The sequence below is a fragment of the Coregonus lavaretus genome, assembly GCF_964263955.1.
Source record: "Coregonus lavaretus genome assembly, chromosome: 22".
Classification (NCBI taxonomy): Eukaryota; Metazoa; Chordata; class Actinopteri; order Salmoniformes; family Salmonidae; genus Coregonus; species Coregonus lavaretus.
This window is the reverse complement of record NC_140009.1, coordinates 27,761,523-27,777,489: the sequence shown is the minus strand read 5'-3', so window position 1 is coordinate 27,777,489 and position 15,967 is coordinate 27,761,523. Positions and strand designations below refer to the sequence as shown.

Genomic DNA, 15,967 nt, shown 5'->3' with positions numbered 1-15,967 from the left:
TGGCTCGAGCTGTAGCGGCTGTTATTTAAGTCCCGCTGTGGGACTATACTGGTATTCTTCAGTTGCATTGTGGTCACTTCTCCCAGGGCCCATACAACAGCTGCAATGAGAAGACTGACCACGAAAGCAACAAACATGATGCGTAGAGTCTGGTCATGGTCCTCCCATGGCCACTGGGGTCACCTATGACATTTTTACATTTACATTTTAGTCATTTAGCAGACGCTCTTATCCAGAGAGACTTACAGTTAGTGAATACATATTTTTTTTTATACTGGCCCCCCGTGGGAATCGAACCCACAACCCTGGCGTTGCAAACGCCATGCTCTATCAACTGAGCTACATCCCTGCCGGCCATTCCCTCCCCTACCCTGGACGACGCTGGGCCAATTGTGCGCCGCCCATGAGTCTCCCGGTCGCAGCCGGCGGCGACAGAGCCTGGATTCGAACCAGGATCTCTAGTGGCACAGTTAGCACTGCGATGCAGTGCGTTAGACCACTGCGCCACTCAGGAGTATGACGATTCATCGGCTGGTACATCTTCGTCTGGGTTGTGGGGCACCTTCCTGCAGTGGCTGGCATGAACCCACGTCGACCTCTCTGCAACCGTCAGGAGCACCTGGAATGGATCAGTCCAGCGCTGTTGGTGCCAAGTCTTTCTGCGGAGGTCCTTGATGACCACCCGTTCTCCTGGCTGCAATTTGTGGAGCTGTCTTCCCTTTGGTTCAGGTAAAGCCGCTTTTATCCTGGGGAAAATAGACTTCAGAACATTGTTACGTGCAGCACAGTAGCTTACCATTTCATCCTCGCAACCCAGCAGTGTCAATCTGTTCTGTGGAAAAGGGGTTTACACATTTTGCACAAAATTGCTCCGCAAATAGAGAAAAACTTGGAGCAAACCAAAAATTATTTACAATTCCCACTACTCCCCTCTTTGACACATGATCTTGACCATGTGCCAATTTAGCAACATAGGGAAAACAGGACCTAGGCAGGGCCCATCCACAGCTGAGTCTGTGAATCGCGTGTACATTTTGTGTTCCAGAGATGAAATTCCACTGGCCCTGCAGTAGACTGCAGGTCAGACACATCCTGTAAAGAAAACGTGTTTTTAACAGAGACAGGAAGTGCAACAAAATAGCCTCCAACAAGTTTTCAACCAATTTAGAATGTGAAATTGTCTTACCAGATGAGGTGAGGAACCCAAGTTGCTTCCAGAGTGTACCGAAGTCATGCACAACCCCAAATGCATACCTGCTGTCAGTTTAATCATAACATTTTTATTCTTAGCCAGAATAAATGCTCTACATTTTACATTTTAGTCATTTAGCAGACGCTCTTATCCAGAGCAACTTACAGTTAGTGAATACATATATATATTTTTTATACTGGCCCCCCGTGGGAATCGAACCCACAACCCTGGCGTTGCAAACGCCATGCTCTATCAACTGAGCTACATCCCTGCCGGCCATTCCCTCCCCTACCCTGGACGACGCTGGGCCAATTGTGCGCCGCCCATGAGTCTCCCGGTCGCGGCCGGCTGCGACAGAGCCTGGATTCGAACCAGGATCTCTAGTGGCACAGTTAGCACTGCGATGCAGTGCCTTAGACCACTGCGCCACTAGTAAGAGCAAACAATTTTGCAGCCTGAGCAGACAGATGGGGTGGTATTTTAGCACTTTCTAAGGTAGTGGCAGCCGTGGTTACTGCATAAGCCACTAAATGTTTTTATTGATGTGATTTTTGAGCTGAACAATCAAAAAATAGTTCCAAATCAGCATTAATTAAAGGCACATCAGATAAATTGGAGCGTGGTTTACAGACCCGGCAACTAGGAAAGCACAATAATGGGGCTCACCATCATCGTCAGTTGATAAAGAGTGGCAGGGTTAAGGATGGTACAGCGCTTCAGTGTGACATGTGACATTGTTAACAGCACATTCTAGTAATGGAACAGCCTTGCTGGGGTGAGGTGAGCAGTACGTGCCTGTGAAATGAGAGCATGAACAGTGTGAGGAACTTTAAAGGTTAAAGGGCACATTGACACGATGTCAGCACAGCTGTCATGTCTCTTAGAGTAGTATGCAACGGCCACTGCTTCCCACTGTTATCCTGTATAAGGACAGATGACATAAAACCATTAACAAAAAAAATAATCCAACTGTAAGCTATAAAAACCTGAAGAAGGCACAGTGATGCCGAAACGATGGTGGTTTCTTACCCAATAAATTACTGGGAGTTTATACATAGAGTGCAACTCTTTGTTTTTATAACTTACAGTTTATTCACCGTTAGTCAGCACCTCTACACTAAATAATGTTCTCTGGTTGTGCGCCACCAATAGATTAAACGGTTTAGAATGATCCGGCAACTGTTTCAATGTTAAGTGCCTGCAAACCCTCAGGAATCCACCTTATCTTGTCCTTCATCGCCATCTTGTGGCCATGGGTGAGATCAGAAAATGGTTGAGTGATTTCAGCCATTTCTATAAGTGTCAACATGTGTTAAACAGTTCCTCATTATGCAATCATTCATTCACAATCATTCTGTTATTGTGTGCATCCAAACATTAATTAATGGGGGTACTCCTCATTATTTGTTTAGTTCTTTAAAAAGGTATCTACATTTCTTAACAGCAGTCAACTCTTAGATCAACCAGTTAACTAATTCCAGGACTATTTTAAATTAAATTTGGTTCACTTAAATTCAATTCCAAAGATCAATCAACACAATTCTCACTACTTAAATTCTGTTCCCGAGAGTTCAGGTATCCTTACTACACGTGTCAACTCACTTGAAAAACAGGCCTCCTCTACACAAGGCTCAAAGCATTCACTTTTAAAACGTAGAATTCTAAAGTCTTCACCGGTAGTGCTGTGAAAGCAAAGGTTAGCGGTAAGAATACTGCTACAATTAACAGGCGAACAGAAAATGGTATTGTTGGAAATCAGTCATAACTCCTTCAGTCAGTAGTTTAGTTATAATTTTGTAAAACTACAGTCTACAGCAATTGTAGATCTTATAAAATGTAGGAAGGTCTAAAGGAGTCCACTAAATTACAACAGTACTCTTATTCATTCCATTACCAAGTTAATTCCCCTTAAACAAATGTCATATTTCAACGCTAATTTTCTAATAGTCTTCAAACATCTAATTTCAAGATAATTCTACAAAAAAGCATAACTTTCCATCAATCTGAAATAAAACCACAGCAGGAAATGCTTTAAGCAGTACATTATCCTTACAAAACAATCATCAAAAGAAATCACAACTAAAGCAACCTTAAACAACTATAACCCGCTAACAGCAGATGCTTTTCAAGCAGTACATTTCCCTTACAAAACAATCATAAAAATAAATCACATCTAAAGCAACCTTAAAAAACTATAACCCGCTCATTTAACCCACAAATCATTTCCCCATCGCAGTCATTACTGCACCCAGCTGTTAATGATAATGTTCTACATACCTTTGCCATTCATTTCAGTCAGGAACTTGGGAAAGAATGGTCACAACGCCCACACGCTTTTTGCGTTTCCTTAATTTAATTTAATCCAGCCAATTCAGTCTGTCATCTTGTAATTGTAAATGGAAGTCCACACGCAAGCCCAGTTAATGAGATATCCGTCTTCAGTTTTCAGCCTCATGTCCTTGTCTCGTTAATAATTCCAAATTATCTTTCACTGCCGGCGACTCCTATTTCCACCTAATCTGTCACGATTCTCTCTTCAAAACACGCATATTCAGGAAACAAAACAAACAGTATTTGGTTAGGAACGTCCTCCTTTCTTATAATTCAAAAAGGAGTAATTTCTTCTCCATCAAAAAAAAATATATATATATATATATATATATATATATATATATATTTCTTAATGACTATGTAATTTTAGATTTTGTACCCACATGGTAGTTCCTCCTATGCACATTTCCGTGTAGGGTTTAAATTTATAGCTGGTTTCCCAATCATAATCAACTGTTTTACCAGTCCACTGATTAATACATTTTATTTTACAAAAAATGTTGTAACCTGCAGGAATATTTTCTAACTTCAATAAGTGGTTGAGAATTAAAACATTCACACGTACATCTCACTATTTTATACCATATCATTGTAATGCATTCTCTAAATGTCTATAGCGCTTTTGAGTCCACACAGGTCTCTAGCCCACACAGGACTTTAACCCACACAGGGTCTCTGCTTTAAAGTATTAACTAGTCCACACAGGTTCTAGTTTCCATCTGGTCTACATAGGTTTGGATGCTAACGTTAAATGATCGTAACTAGTTCACACAGATTCTAGTTTTTTTAAGTGTTTTATATCCGGTCCACACAGGTTTGGATGTTCATCCAGTCCAAACAGGTTTGGATATTAACATTAGATGGCAGTTCCCTCAGAACTCAATTTTCTTCAAAAAAAAAATGTAATAGTTGTTTTCAAGAAATGTCAGTCTCCCCCTATTTATCTGTCTCTGTTCGGGACACCGTATCCACCCTGCCGACACCATCCTTCAGATCTTAGGCAGGTCCCTGATTAGTGCGGGTTTCTTAAGCCACTTGGTGTGGCCCCCGTGCCCGGTTAACCTAGGTCCTCAGGAGCCGTCAGCAGATGGAGTTTGGTGTCCCATCTGGGTCGTCAAGTATTGTGGTGGAAATGAGTGAGAGACTTTGTCATTTCTTTGTCATTTCTTCAAACAATAATCTTTATTTAATATCGATTAATTATTGCAATAATGGAGCTGGTCAACGAGCCACCCGTAGTTGATTTGTTGAGATCCCGACAATACAAGAAATGCTGAGGTCTTATATAGTAGACCTAAAAATGCTTAGTCATGGCTGGTTCCACCCCTCCCCGACAGATCAGGGCATCATAAGCTACCTTGTTTTCTTCTTGTGGCTATGTGTATCGGGTCATAGCGCACAAACAAGTGATAACGTTAGTTCCGTCACATGCTGACTAGACCGGGCGCGCGCGTGCGTCCGCCTGCGCCATCGTGCGCGTGTTTATTTTTGTCCACCCACACCAGTCATGATCAGGGGCCTGTTGCACAAAAGTAGAATTAAGACATCCGGGATAAATGACTCAGCTGAGCTCAATGAAGCCAAAACATGTGCATCCAGGCTTAATTGGTTGCACAAAGACCAAGCCAGGATGAGCAGACACGGATTCATTAAGCCAGGTGAAACCAATCCTGGATAGGTGCGCGCTCACGGCTCACTCAAATAGACCCCGCCACAGATCACAGATTAACTGATTTACCATGGCAACTAGAGCCGCGTACTTTTCCCCGTCGGAAGCACAAATCCTCATGGAGGCATACGAGGAGGTAAAATATATAATTAAGAAGAAAGGCAACACCGCCACAGTGATAAAGCAAAGAGAAAAAGCGTGGCAAAGTATTGCAGACCGCCTGAATGCGTAAGTAGTGCACAATTACACACTCACCGCTCCGCTGAAACATCACAATGACAATTCAAATATTTAATTCACATCTCCAAAAATGCAGTTGTACTGTAATTATGAAACGGTTAAATTTTTTATTGAAATGCACTGCAGATATGAGTGAAATTGTGTAAAGTAACTCCATCACACTGTATAAAGCTATGATAAATTTTTTGATATTTTTACTGAAAACAAGACAAAAATACCAAGTAATTTTTTGCAGTGTGACTCCATTAAATGTGTGTGTGTGTGTGTAGATTAAACATGAACGGGCCAAAACGGACATGGCAGCAGGTCAAAATCAAATACAAGAACATTCTGCAGAATGGTATGGTCCCTGACTAATATTTAACAAAGCACAAGCATATATTGTACCCAGAAGGTGCCTGCTCACACATTGTCTGTACTGTTTTAGCAGTGAAAAAGAATACCCACAGACAAGGCACGGGTGGTGGGTCACCAAAGGCTGACCTTACCCCAGCAGAGGACATGGCCTTGGAGCTAAATAAAGGCAGGCCCGTCTTAGAGGGGATCCCTGGGGGGAAAGAGACGAGCATAGGTTCCTCCCAAGATGCCACCCGCTTCATTCAAGGTATGTCCTTCCATCTCTACATGGGATACAACCACATTCATATTGAATCAATTTGGACTGTCTGACTTTGGTTTACCTATTGCCTTGCAGTGTCTGGCAGCACTGTGTTCCTGTTAGAGCCACCAGCACAAGCACCAGACGATGCTGATCCAGTGAGTACTCCATCAAAGGCATACTGTAGGCCTGGCATGTCTTGTCTACTAGCTTCAATATGAATCCGATTAAATGTGATAGGGTGAAGGCCCCAGTGCAGCAGCAACAGCACATGATGGAGACGATGATGATGAGGAGGAGACCATCTCTCTGGATTCCAGAAGGCATGAGGTATCATGTTAAGACTGTGAAAGTACTATTTACTCTACAATGGTGAGGAGTCCTCATCAAAATCAAAAAATCTAATTTCTTTTACAGGACCCAGATGCTATACAGTGGGAAAACCAGCCTGGCAACAGTGCGTATTAATAAAAGGACACCACATCCTGCCAAATTCCAGCTGCGCTAATTGTATTGTGTTCACAGAGCTCACAAGCTATCAGAAAGTTGTATGGCAACCACCTCCGGCGCCAAATAGAACTGGCAGACATAGACATTCAGTACAAGAAGAAAAAGATGGAAAATCTTGCACTGGAGTCCGAAATAAAAAAGAGGACAATTAGGAAACTGGACCTTGAAATAAAAAAACTTGAGAGGGAGGTGAGATATGCCTTCAATGTACACTGTATGCTAACTGTAACACAAATGTATTAATCATTATTTTTCTTTCCTCCCCCAGCTCCAAGAAGATGACACAGCTCAAAATAAAAATTAGGTATATTCTCGTAAAGTCAAGTGAGCCATGACATATGAGCTCTTATTGTGAGCACACAGGACGGTGGCATCTTTCTAAGTTTTTTTTTATTTTCCCAGCAATCAGTACAACCAAGTCATCGTTATAAGGCATCGCCCTCTTTTGCCCACCCCCCCAGCACCAGGTGTGGCCACTAGCCTATATGAAGGCCCAAAATTGTGTGTTCCTTTCTGCTCTGACAATGGCATGCCCATTCGTGCGAGATGTGGTGGATGAAGAAGCACTTGTGCTGAGGAGAGCCTTCAGGCGAGAAAGGGTCTTCAGGGACCGGTTGGACCCACTGGCCTTCCCTGATGACCATCTATATGAAAGATACAGGTTTTCTGCAGATGGCATCAGGTATCTATGCAGACTACTGGGTCCCAGGATTAAGCACCGCACTGCACGGAGCCATGCACTGAGTGTGGAGCAAATGGTTTGTGTGGCCTTGCGCTTTTTTGCTAGTGGAGCCTTCCTGTACTCAGTGGGGGATGCAGAACAGCTGAACAAGGCCACAATTTGCCGCACAATAAGGAGTGTGTGTCTGGCTATCAAAGCATTAGCAGATGTCTTCATCTCCTTCCCTGGCCACAGAAGACTCTGTGACATCAAAGAGGAGTTCTATAGGATTGCAGGTAAGAGGATCTACAAATTACAGGACAACTGTTAACACATAGTAGGATACTCATTACTTTGTGTGACAGGTTTCCCCAATGTCATTGGTGCAGTGGACTGCACACACATAAGGATAAAAGCCCCCTCAGGTGCCCATGAGGCCGATTTTGTGAATAGGAAATCCTTTCACAGCATTAATGTTCAGGTGAACATAACTTTTTGATATTGTCCATTGACGAACACTCTGCATTGCCAGTGATGTGCATTGATTGGTGTAATATTCCTCATCTTATGATTTCAGATGGTCTGCAATGCTGACTGTGTGATCAGCAATGTTGTGGCAAAATGGCCTGGCTCAGTCCATGACTCCAGAATCTTTCGGGCCTCTGAAATCTATCAGTGCCTATCACAAGGTAAGCCACACAACCCCTATTTATAACCATCATGGCTGTGTCAAGAATATCACTGTGTTTATGAGGTAGTAATGATGAGATTTTGTGTTGACAGGTGAATTCTCTGGTGTGTTGCTGGGAGACAGGGGGTATGGCTGCCAGCCTTTTCTCCTGACACCTTTCACAGACCCCCAGGAAGCACAGCAGGCCTACAACCATGCCCATGCCAGGACCAGGGCCAGAGTTGAAATGACCTTTGGCCTCCTGAAGGCACGCTTTCACTGCCTTCACAAATTAAGGGTCAGCCCTGTTAGGGCATGTGATATTACTGTGGCTTGTGCTGTCCTCCACAATGTGGCCTGCCTGAGGAAGGAGAGGGCCCCCAGAGTGCCACCAGCCATGGACTGGGACAATCCGGCAATCTTCCCTGATGACGACAGTGGTCGGCTGCTGAGGGACCAATATGTGTTGAATTATTTTAGTTAGTATGTGTGCTTTCAATTTTGGTTAAATATGTCCTGCGGTGGCAGAGGAATTTGGGTTTTTTTGGGTTCGTTTTTTTACGAATTTGGCCTCTTATGATGTTTGTGCGGTATACTGTGTGTAATACAAGGCTGCAGGGAGGCTACTGCATCCATTCATTTGTCTGTTCAGTTGATGTGTATGGATTTGTCCTGCATTTATTTTAGTGTGCAGACATGCAGGGTGTGTTATATACAGACCTTTGAATGTGTATGTATCATTTTGTATAATATGCTTGGATTCTGTGCTTTCCATCTTGTAGAGTCACTGTGACTTCAGTTTCGAAAGGAGCTGATGGTTTACCTGCTTTGTTTTGTCCTTATTCAATAAAGGAACATAATGTTACACATTGTGTTTTTATATTCATATGGAATGTGTATTTGTTTATGACAGAGTACTAGGGCCACACTGAAGAAAAAGGATAAAGTCATAAATTTATGAGGCTGGTTCTTTCTGCAGAAAAGCTACATATTGTTTTTACAGTTTTGATACTTATGACAATGTGATACTTAATATTCTGGCACATCAGCATGTCTTTGTTTATGAAACCATACTGAAGTACAATTTCACGAAATGCCCCACATCTGTCATTTTAACAACTGTCCTCCTTTAAAACAACTGGTTACAATATTATGACTTGTGTTTTTTTCCCCTCTGTGGCCCTAATATTCTATCATTTTATATATAGCCTTATAGTCTATGGGAAACTGTAAATTATCTAATGATAGCAACATCATCTAAAAATCATTTTTTATCCAAAATCATTGAAATTAATGATCACAAACGTTTAAATAATGACAGTGGGTCTAGTTATATGTGATAACAATGTATAGTGAGCAGTGAAATAACTATTGGTTTCCATTTGTGGTGACTGCTGACTGACATTAGGGATGAGATTAAATAGATCCTGGAATTTAGCCTGGTCTGGAGCAGGCTAGCTCCACAGAATAAATCTCCATGGTAATTTATACCATAACATATCCTCCTGCCCCCTATCCATCTTTAGTGCAACCGGATTACGGATCAATTGAGCCAGGATCACCAAGATATCCTGGCTTAATCCCTTATCCTAGTTTTGTGCAACAGGCCCCAGGACACGCAGGTTGAAATATCAAAACAAACTCTGAACCAACTATATTAATTTGGGGACAGGTCGAAAAGCATTAAACATTTATGCTATTGCTAGCTAATTTGTCCTGAGATATAAACATTGGGTTGTTATGTTACCTGAAATGCACAAGGACCTCTACTCTGACAATTAATCCACAGATAAAAGTGTAAACAGAGTTTGTTTCTAGTAATGGCTTCTTCTTCACTGGACTTTAAATGGCGTTTAGCAACCAACTTTAAGGTGCATTACCACAACCAACTGGACTGGAGTGTGGACCTCAGTTCATCTTTCAATCACCCACATGGGTATATGCTCCTAAAAACCAATGAGGAGATGGGAGAGGCGGAACTTGCAGCGTGTCAAGCGTCACAAAGTTCTATATTAGCGCGTAGTGTGGGTGCAATGATTGAATAGCATGTATGTGTACATTTATTTTGCAACGCTTGCGCACGCGACGCGAGCGGTGTGGTCAGCATGTTATGACTCTCTGTTCAAGCCAGCCTCTGTTCACCTCATATCTCCACACAGCTGTGCCCTTTGTTAAGATATGAGAAGAACAGGATAAACTGAGACACTGTGATCACTCTCAGAGGCTCTTTCTCTTGACCGTGTGACTAAGTTGAACAGAGGCAGAGTGGAAAAATACCAGCTTCTTCTTACAAGACCTCCAAACAGACAGTTGGAAATGTACAGGTTTAAGGCTCATACAGTGCATGTGCATAACAAAAGTTGTAATTTTGCCACGACACTCTGCCCACCAACCAATAACAAATTTGGTTGGTCCAGCCCGGACCAAATCTGTACCAATCATAGACGTCTATGTTTCACATTGCAAAGGTAACTGAACTAAATGACTATTGCCCCGTAGCACTCACCTCTGTCATCATGAAGTGCTTTGAGAGACTAGTCAAGGATCATATCGCCTCTACCTTACCTGTCACCCTAGACCCATTTCAATTTGCTTACCTCCCCAATAGATCCACAGACGATGCAATCGCCATCACACTGCACACTGCCCTATCCCATCTGGACAAGAGGAATACCTATGTAAGAATGCTGTTAATTGACTATAGCTCAGCATTCAACACCATAGTACCCTCTAAGCTCATCATTAAGCTCGAGGCCCTGGGTCTGAACCCCGTCCTGTGCAACTGGGTCCTGGACTTCCTGACGGGCCGCCCCCAGGTGGTGAAGATAGGAAACAACACCTCCACTTCGCTGATCCTCGACACTGGGACCCCACAAGGGTGCGTGCTCAGCCCACTCCTGTACTCCCTGTTCATCCATGACTGCATGGCCAACCACGCCTCCAACTCAATCATGAAGTTCGCAGACGACACAACAGTAGTAGGCTTGATTACCAACCATGACGAGACAGCCTGCAGGGAGGAGGTGAGGGCTCTGGGAGTGTGGTGCCAGGAAAATAACCTCTCACTCAACGTCAACAAAACAAAGGAGATGATTGTAGACTTCAGGAAACAGCAGAGGGTGCACCCCCCTATCCACATCGACAGGACCGCAGTGGAGAAGGTGGAAAGCTTCAAGTTCCTTGGCGTACACATCACTGACAAACTGAAATGGTCCACCCACACAGACAGTGTGGTGAAGAAGGCGCAACAGAGCCTCTTCAACCTCAGGAGGCTAAAGAAATTTGTCTTGGCACCTAAAACCCTCACAAACTTTTACAGATGCACAATTGAGAGCATCCTGTCAGGCTGTATCACCGCCTGGTACGGCAACTGCACCGCCCGCAACCGCAGGGCTCTCCAGAGGGTGGTGCGGTTTGCACAACGCTTTACCAGGGGCAAACTACCCGCCCACCAGGACACCTACAGCACCCAATGTCACAGGAAGGCCAAAAATATCATCAAGGACATCAACCACCCGAGCCACTGCCTGTTCACCCCGCTATCATCCAGAAGGCGAGGTCAGTACAGGTGCATCAAAGCTGGGACCGAGAGACTGAAAAACAGCTTCTATCTCAAGGCCATCAGACTGTTAAATAGCCATCACTAGCACATTAGAGGCTGCTGCCTATAGACATAGACTAGAAATCACTGGCCACTTTAAGAAATGGAACACTAGTCACTTTAATAATGTTTACATATCTTGCATTACTCATCTCATATGTATATACTGTATTCTATAATATTCTACTGTATCTTAGAAATATACATTTACATAAGTATTCAGACCCTTTACTCAGTACTTTGTTGAAGCACCTTTGGCAGCGATTACAGCCTTGAGTCTTCTTGGGTATGACGCTACAAGCTTGGCACACCTGTATTTGGGGAGTTTCTCCCATTCTTCTCTGCAGATCCTCTCAAGCTCTGTCAGGTTGGATGGGAAGCGTCGCTGCCCAGCTATTTTCAGGTCTCTCCAGAGATGTTCGATCTGGTTCAAGTCTGGGCTCTGGCTGGGCCACTCAAGGACATTCAGAGACTTGTCCCGAAGCCACTCCTGCGTTGTCTTGGCTGTGTGCTTAGGGTTGTTGTCCTGTTGGAAGGTGAACCTTCACCCCAGTTTGAGGTCCTGAGCGCTCTGGAGCAGGTTTTCATCAAGGATCTCTCTGTACTTTGCTCTGTTCATATTTCCCTCGATCCTTACTAGTCACCCAGTCCCTGCCGCTGAAAAACATCACCCACAGCATGATGCTGCCACTACCATGCTTCACCGTAGGGATGGTGCCAGGTTTCCAGGGCAAAGAGTTCAATCTTGGTTTCATCACACCAGAGAATCTTGTTTCTCATGGTCTGAGAGTCCTTTAGGTGCCTTTTGGCAAATTCTAAGCGGGCTGTCATGTGCCTTTTACTGAGGAGTGGCTTCCGTCTGGCCACTCTACCATAAAGGCCTGATTGGTGGAGTACTGCAGAGATGGTTGTCCTTCTGGAAGGTTCTCCCATCTCCACAGAGGAACTCTGGAGCTCTGTCAGAGTGACCATTGAGTTCTTGGTCACCTCCCTGACCAAGACCCTTCTCCCCCGATTGCACAGTTTGGCCCGACGGCCAGCTCTAGGAAGAGTGTTGGTGGTTCCAAACTTCTTCCATTTAAGAATGATGGAGGCCACTGTGTTCTTGGGCACCTTCAATGCTGCAGAATTGTTTTGGTACCCTTCCCCAGGTCTGTGCCTTGACACAATCCTGTCTCAGAGCTCTACGGACAATTCCTTCGATCTCATGGCTTGGTTTTTGTTCTGACATGCACTGTCAACTGTGGGACCTTATATATACAGGTGTGTGCCTTTCCAAATCATGTCCAATCAATAGAATTTACCACAGGTGAACTAAAATCAAGTTGTAGAAACAATGGAAACAGGATGCACCTGAGCTCAATTTCGAGTCTCATAGAAAAGGGTCTGAATAGTTATGTAAATAAGGTATTGTTTATTTTGTTTGCTTTTATAAATTAGCAAACATTTCTAAAAACCTGTTTTTGCTTTGTCATTATGGGGTATTGTGTGTAGATTGATGACTATTTTTATTTATTTAATCAATTTTAGAATAAGGCTGTAGTGTAACAAAATGTGGAAAAAGTCAAGGGGTCTGAATACTTTCAGAATGCACTGTACATTTAGATTTCATTTCGTAGACAAGAAATATCTTAGGGGAGAATTCATCAAGGATTCAAAAATCTTGGCTAGGCAAGAAAGTTTTGAAATAGGGTGATAGTTATTTAGGTCACAAAGGTCACCTTTGTGAAGGTGGAGTACATGAGCCGCCTTCCTAACCTTGGAGATAGTACCAGATACACTGAGTATACAAAACATTGTCTTTCCATAACATAGACTGACCAGGTGAATCCAGGTGAAAGCTATGATCCCTTATTGATGTCACTTGTTAAATCCACTTCAATCAATGTAGATGAAGGGGAGGAAACAGGTTAAAATTGATTTTTAAGCCTTGAGACATGCCCCAACAAATTGAGGCTGTTCTGAGGACATACTCAGTGTATAATCATCAGGTAAAAAATATGGATGAATGATTTCACAATCAAGGGGGCAAAGAGCTGCATCATAAATGGATCAAGCATATCAGCCCCAGTGGATTTTTTATCTTAAGCAAGGCTTCTGGTAGCACATCACAGTTAGTAAATTGTTCATATGAAAACAAAGATTCACTAGAAGTTGACGGGTTAACCGCTGAGTCAGCTAGAAGCTGGGAGAGGGAAGAGCAGTCGATTGACTGACCAGGGTCAATTATTTGCGTTTCTCTGAAATAAAATATATGCCGAGATAAAATGCTGGTTAAAAGCATTGCTTATACCATTCTTCTCAGTAATGATGCCAGCAGGGGCGCAACTTTTACTGGGGACATTCTGAAATTGCATTCTTGTCCCCCCCAGTTTTATAATTGGAATGTGATACAAAACGAGGCAACGGTGTGCGGACGCCTCCGAGCGGTCGGGTAGACTGTTTGGAGTGTTTATCCGACTGGATAAAAAAGAAAAAAAAGGTAAAATTAGTTTTATATTGGATATTCGGTTTTCGACCATTCCTGTTCCCTTTCTCACTCACACACATGTATGTGCAACAGTCCAGTCCTTTGTGCCGCCGTCTGCGGTGTTTGTGTCTGCGCATTAGCTGAGAGGATGAGCTCTGCTCTGTGGAGCTGCTGAGTCTGAGATACAATACAATACAACGTCATCTTTATTGGTCCATTATACAGAGACAATGGAAATTTGGTGACTTTTGCTGTCACAGTACCCAGCCCCACCACACAACATACACGACTGAGGAGCAGCACAGGGTCAGCCGCAGGGCAGGAAAAGAGGGGTGATTTGTTGATTTCAGTAAAGAACCACTGATGAAAAGAGGGAAATGAGAGAAAAGACAGAGAGAGAGGGAGAGAGAGAAAGACCATCTACCTGCTGCCGTCATCATCCTCCTCACTGTCGATGAAGGAGCTGGACTCCAGTTCACTGCTCATCACTGAGGCGCTGTCACAGCCCATGGCAGAGTCCCTCGCTGTGCGCTCCGACTTAGAGTGGCCATTGATTCGAGGGACTGGGGAGGAGAGAACCACACAACAACAACAGCAGGTCAGATATCAACACTTTGATACAAGTTCACATCATGACATAACTCAGAGCTGAATGAGTTGGAGAGATGATATAAAAACTGAGAGAAACATTTCCCAAACGTTATAGGAAACCACCAAGAGGAAATGTTAGTATTAAGGATAGGATCAGGACATCTAATGGGAAATCAAGACAGGGATTTAGAAGAGGTGAAAGGCCAGTGTAGAAAGCACCAGAGAAAGAGAAAGAGGCGAGGGATTACCAACCAGTGCACTTGGCTTCTGAAAAAGCTTGAAATAGCATCAACCCAAGATGATATCAGAAACAAATTGAGGCGGCAGGTAGCCTAGCAGTTAAGAGCGTTGGGCCAGTAAGTGAAAGGTCGCTGGTTCGATTTGCAGACTAGGTGAAAAAATCTGGTGATGTGCCCTTGAGCAAGGTACTTAACCCAAATTGTTCCTGTAAGTCGCTCTGGATAATATAAAAATATAAATACATGTAAGAATAAAAACTGTCAGGGGAGGTTCTCTTCTGCACTGTTCAACTAATCCAGAAAATGTGGAGGAGTTAACATGGAGTGTTACCTTGTTACTGTATCTCCAGGGTTCCGGTCTAGAAGCACGGTTTTGACTGCTCCTACAGTTTTGCTTCGGTACTGGAGTTTAACTGACCCCGGCCCAGAAATACAATTTCCATACACGGCCACATAGAGAAGTCAGATTTGACAATTCCTAATAAGAATATTTAGTCATCATCTTTGTGCACAAAATATCCATTTAATTATTCAAAGAACTGTCTCTGAGGCCAAAAAATATTCAGCACTCACAGCCAAAGATATTGGCCGTGTTCAAGAGGATCAAAACCACAATGTATCAAGGGGAAATTCTGACTGACTGACTGATCAAACTCATTAATAATAATGAGTGAAAGGTGATATGATGAAAGGTGATTTGTAGATCAGACAGTCGGCAGTCACCTGCAGTCGTTTTGATGCTCTCGAACACATGGATTGTGTTCAAGAGCATCAAACATCATTTTATAGTCATCAAATGTCTGCCATGTTTTTGGATTACATGTCATTGCTGCTTGGTTGTCACTAGTTGCCACAGCCACAAAGTCATAATTGTGGCTAAACCCCGCCTATTTCTCATCTTAAAATCTGGTTTTAAACCTTAACTCTAATCTTTACCACACTGCTAACCTTATGCCTAACCTTAAATTAAGACCAAAAAGCTCATTTTTGTTTTCATATATTTGTACTATAAAGCCAGGCTCTGCCTGTGGTATCTAGTGACAACCTCGCTGCTTGCGCTGCTCCCTGGTCGTCACTAGTTACCACAGCCACAAAGTAATAAACCCAGCCTATTTCTACAATTTATCTTCTTAAAATGTGATTTTAAATCTAACCTTAACCACACTGATAACCTTATGCCTAACCCTAGCCTTAA

General features: G+C 43.2%; 2 protein-coding genes across 2 annotated transcripts in view; one reads left to right on the top strand and one right to left on the bottom strand.

Moving 5' to 3' along the window:
* The window catches only part of LOC311149864 (putative G-protein coupled receptor 173), a 28,780-nt gene extending 24,974 nt beyond the window's left edge, over positions 1–3,806 (bottom strand). The window contains exon 1 of the mRNA XM_084187103.1: positions 3,470–3,806. The gene's annotated coding sequence lies outside the window, so the exon portion shown is untranslated. The remainder of the gene's footprint in view (positions 1–3,469) is intronic.
* Positions 3,807–6,942: 3,136 nt separating this feature from the next.
* On the top strand, positions 6,943–8,756 carry LOC311150035 (putative nuclease HARBI1). Its single transcript, XM_084187279.1, has 4 exons — positions 6,943–7,497; positions 7,567–7,682; positions 7,779–7,890; positions 7,985–8,756. Exons 1-4 carry the CDS (start codon positions 7,026–7,028, stop codon positions 8,353–8,355), a joined length of 1,071 nt encoding a protein of 356 aa, XP_084043405.1. The 5' UTR covers positions 6,943–7,025; the 3' UTR covers positions 8,356–8,756.
* The last annotated feature ends 7,211 nt before the right edge of the window (positions 8,757–15,967 follow it).

Bases quoted from the DNA above. Each gene is read 5' to 3' on its own strand.
- LOC311150035 (XM_084187279.1), top strand. From the start codon at position 7,026: ATGAAGGCCCAAAATTGTGTGTTCCTTTCTGCTCTGACAATGGCATGC. The intron at 7,498-7,566 runs GTAAGAGGATCT...TTTGTGTGACAG, and splicing joins GGAGTTCTATAGGATTGCAG to GTTTCCCCAATGTCATTGGT. The intron at 7,891-7,984 runs GTAAGCCACACA...TTGTGTTGACAG, and splicing joins CTATCAGTGCCTATCACAAG to GTGAATTCTCTGGTGTGTTG.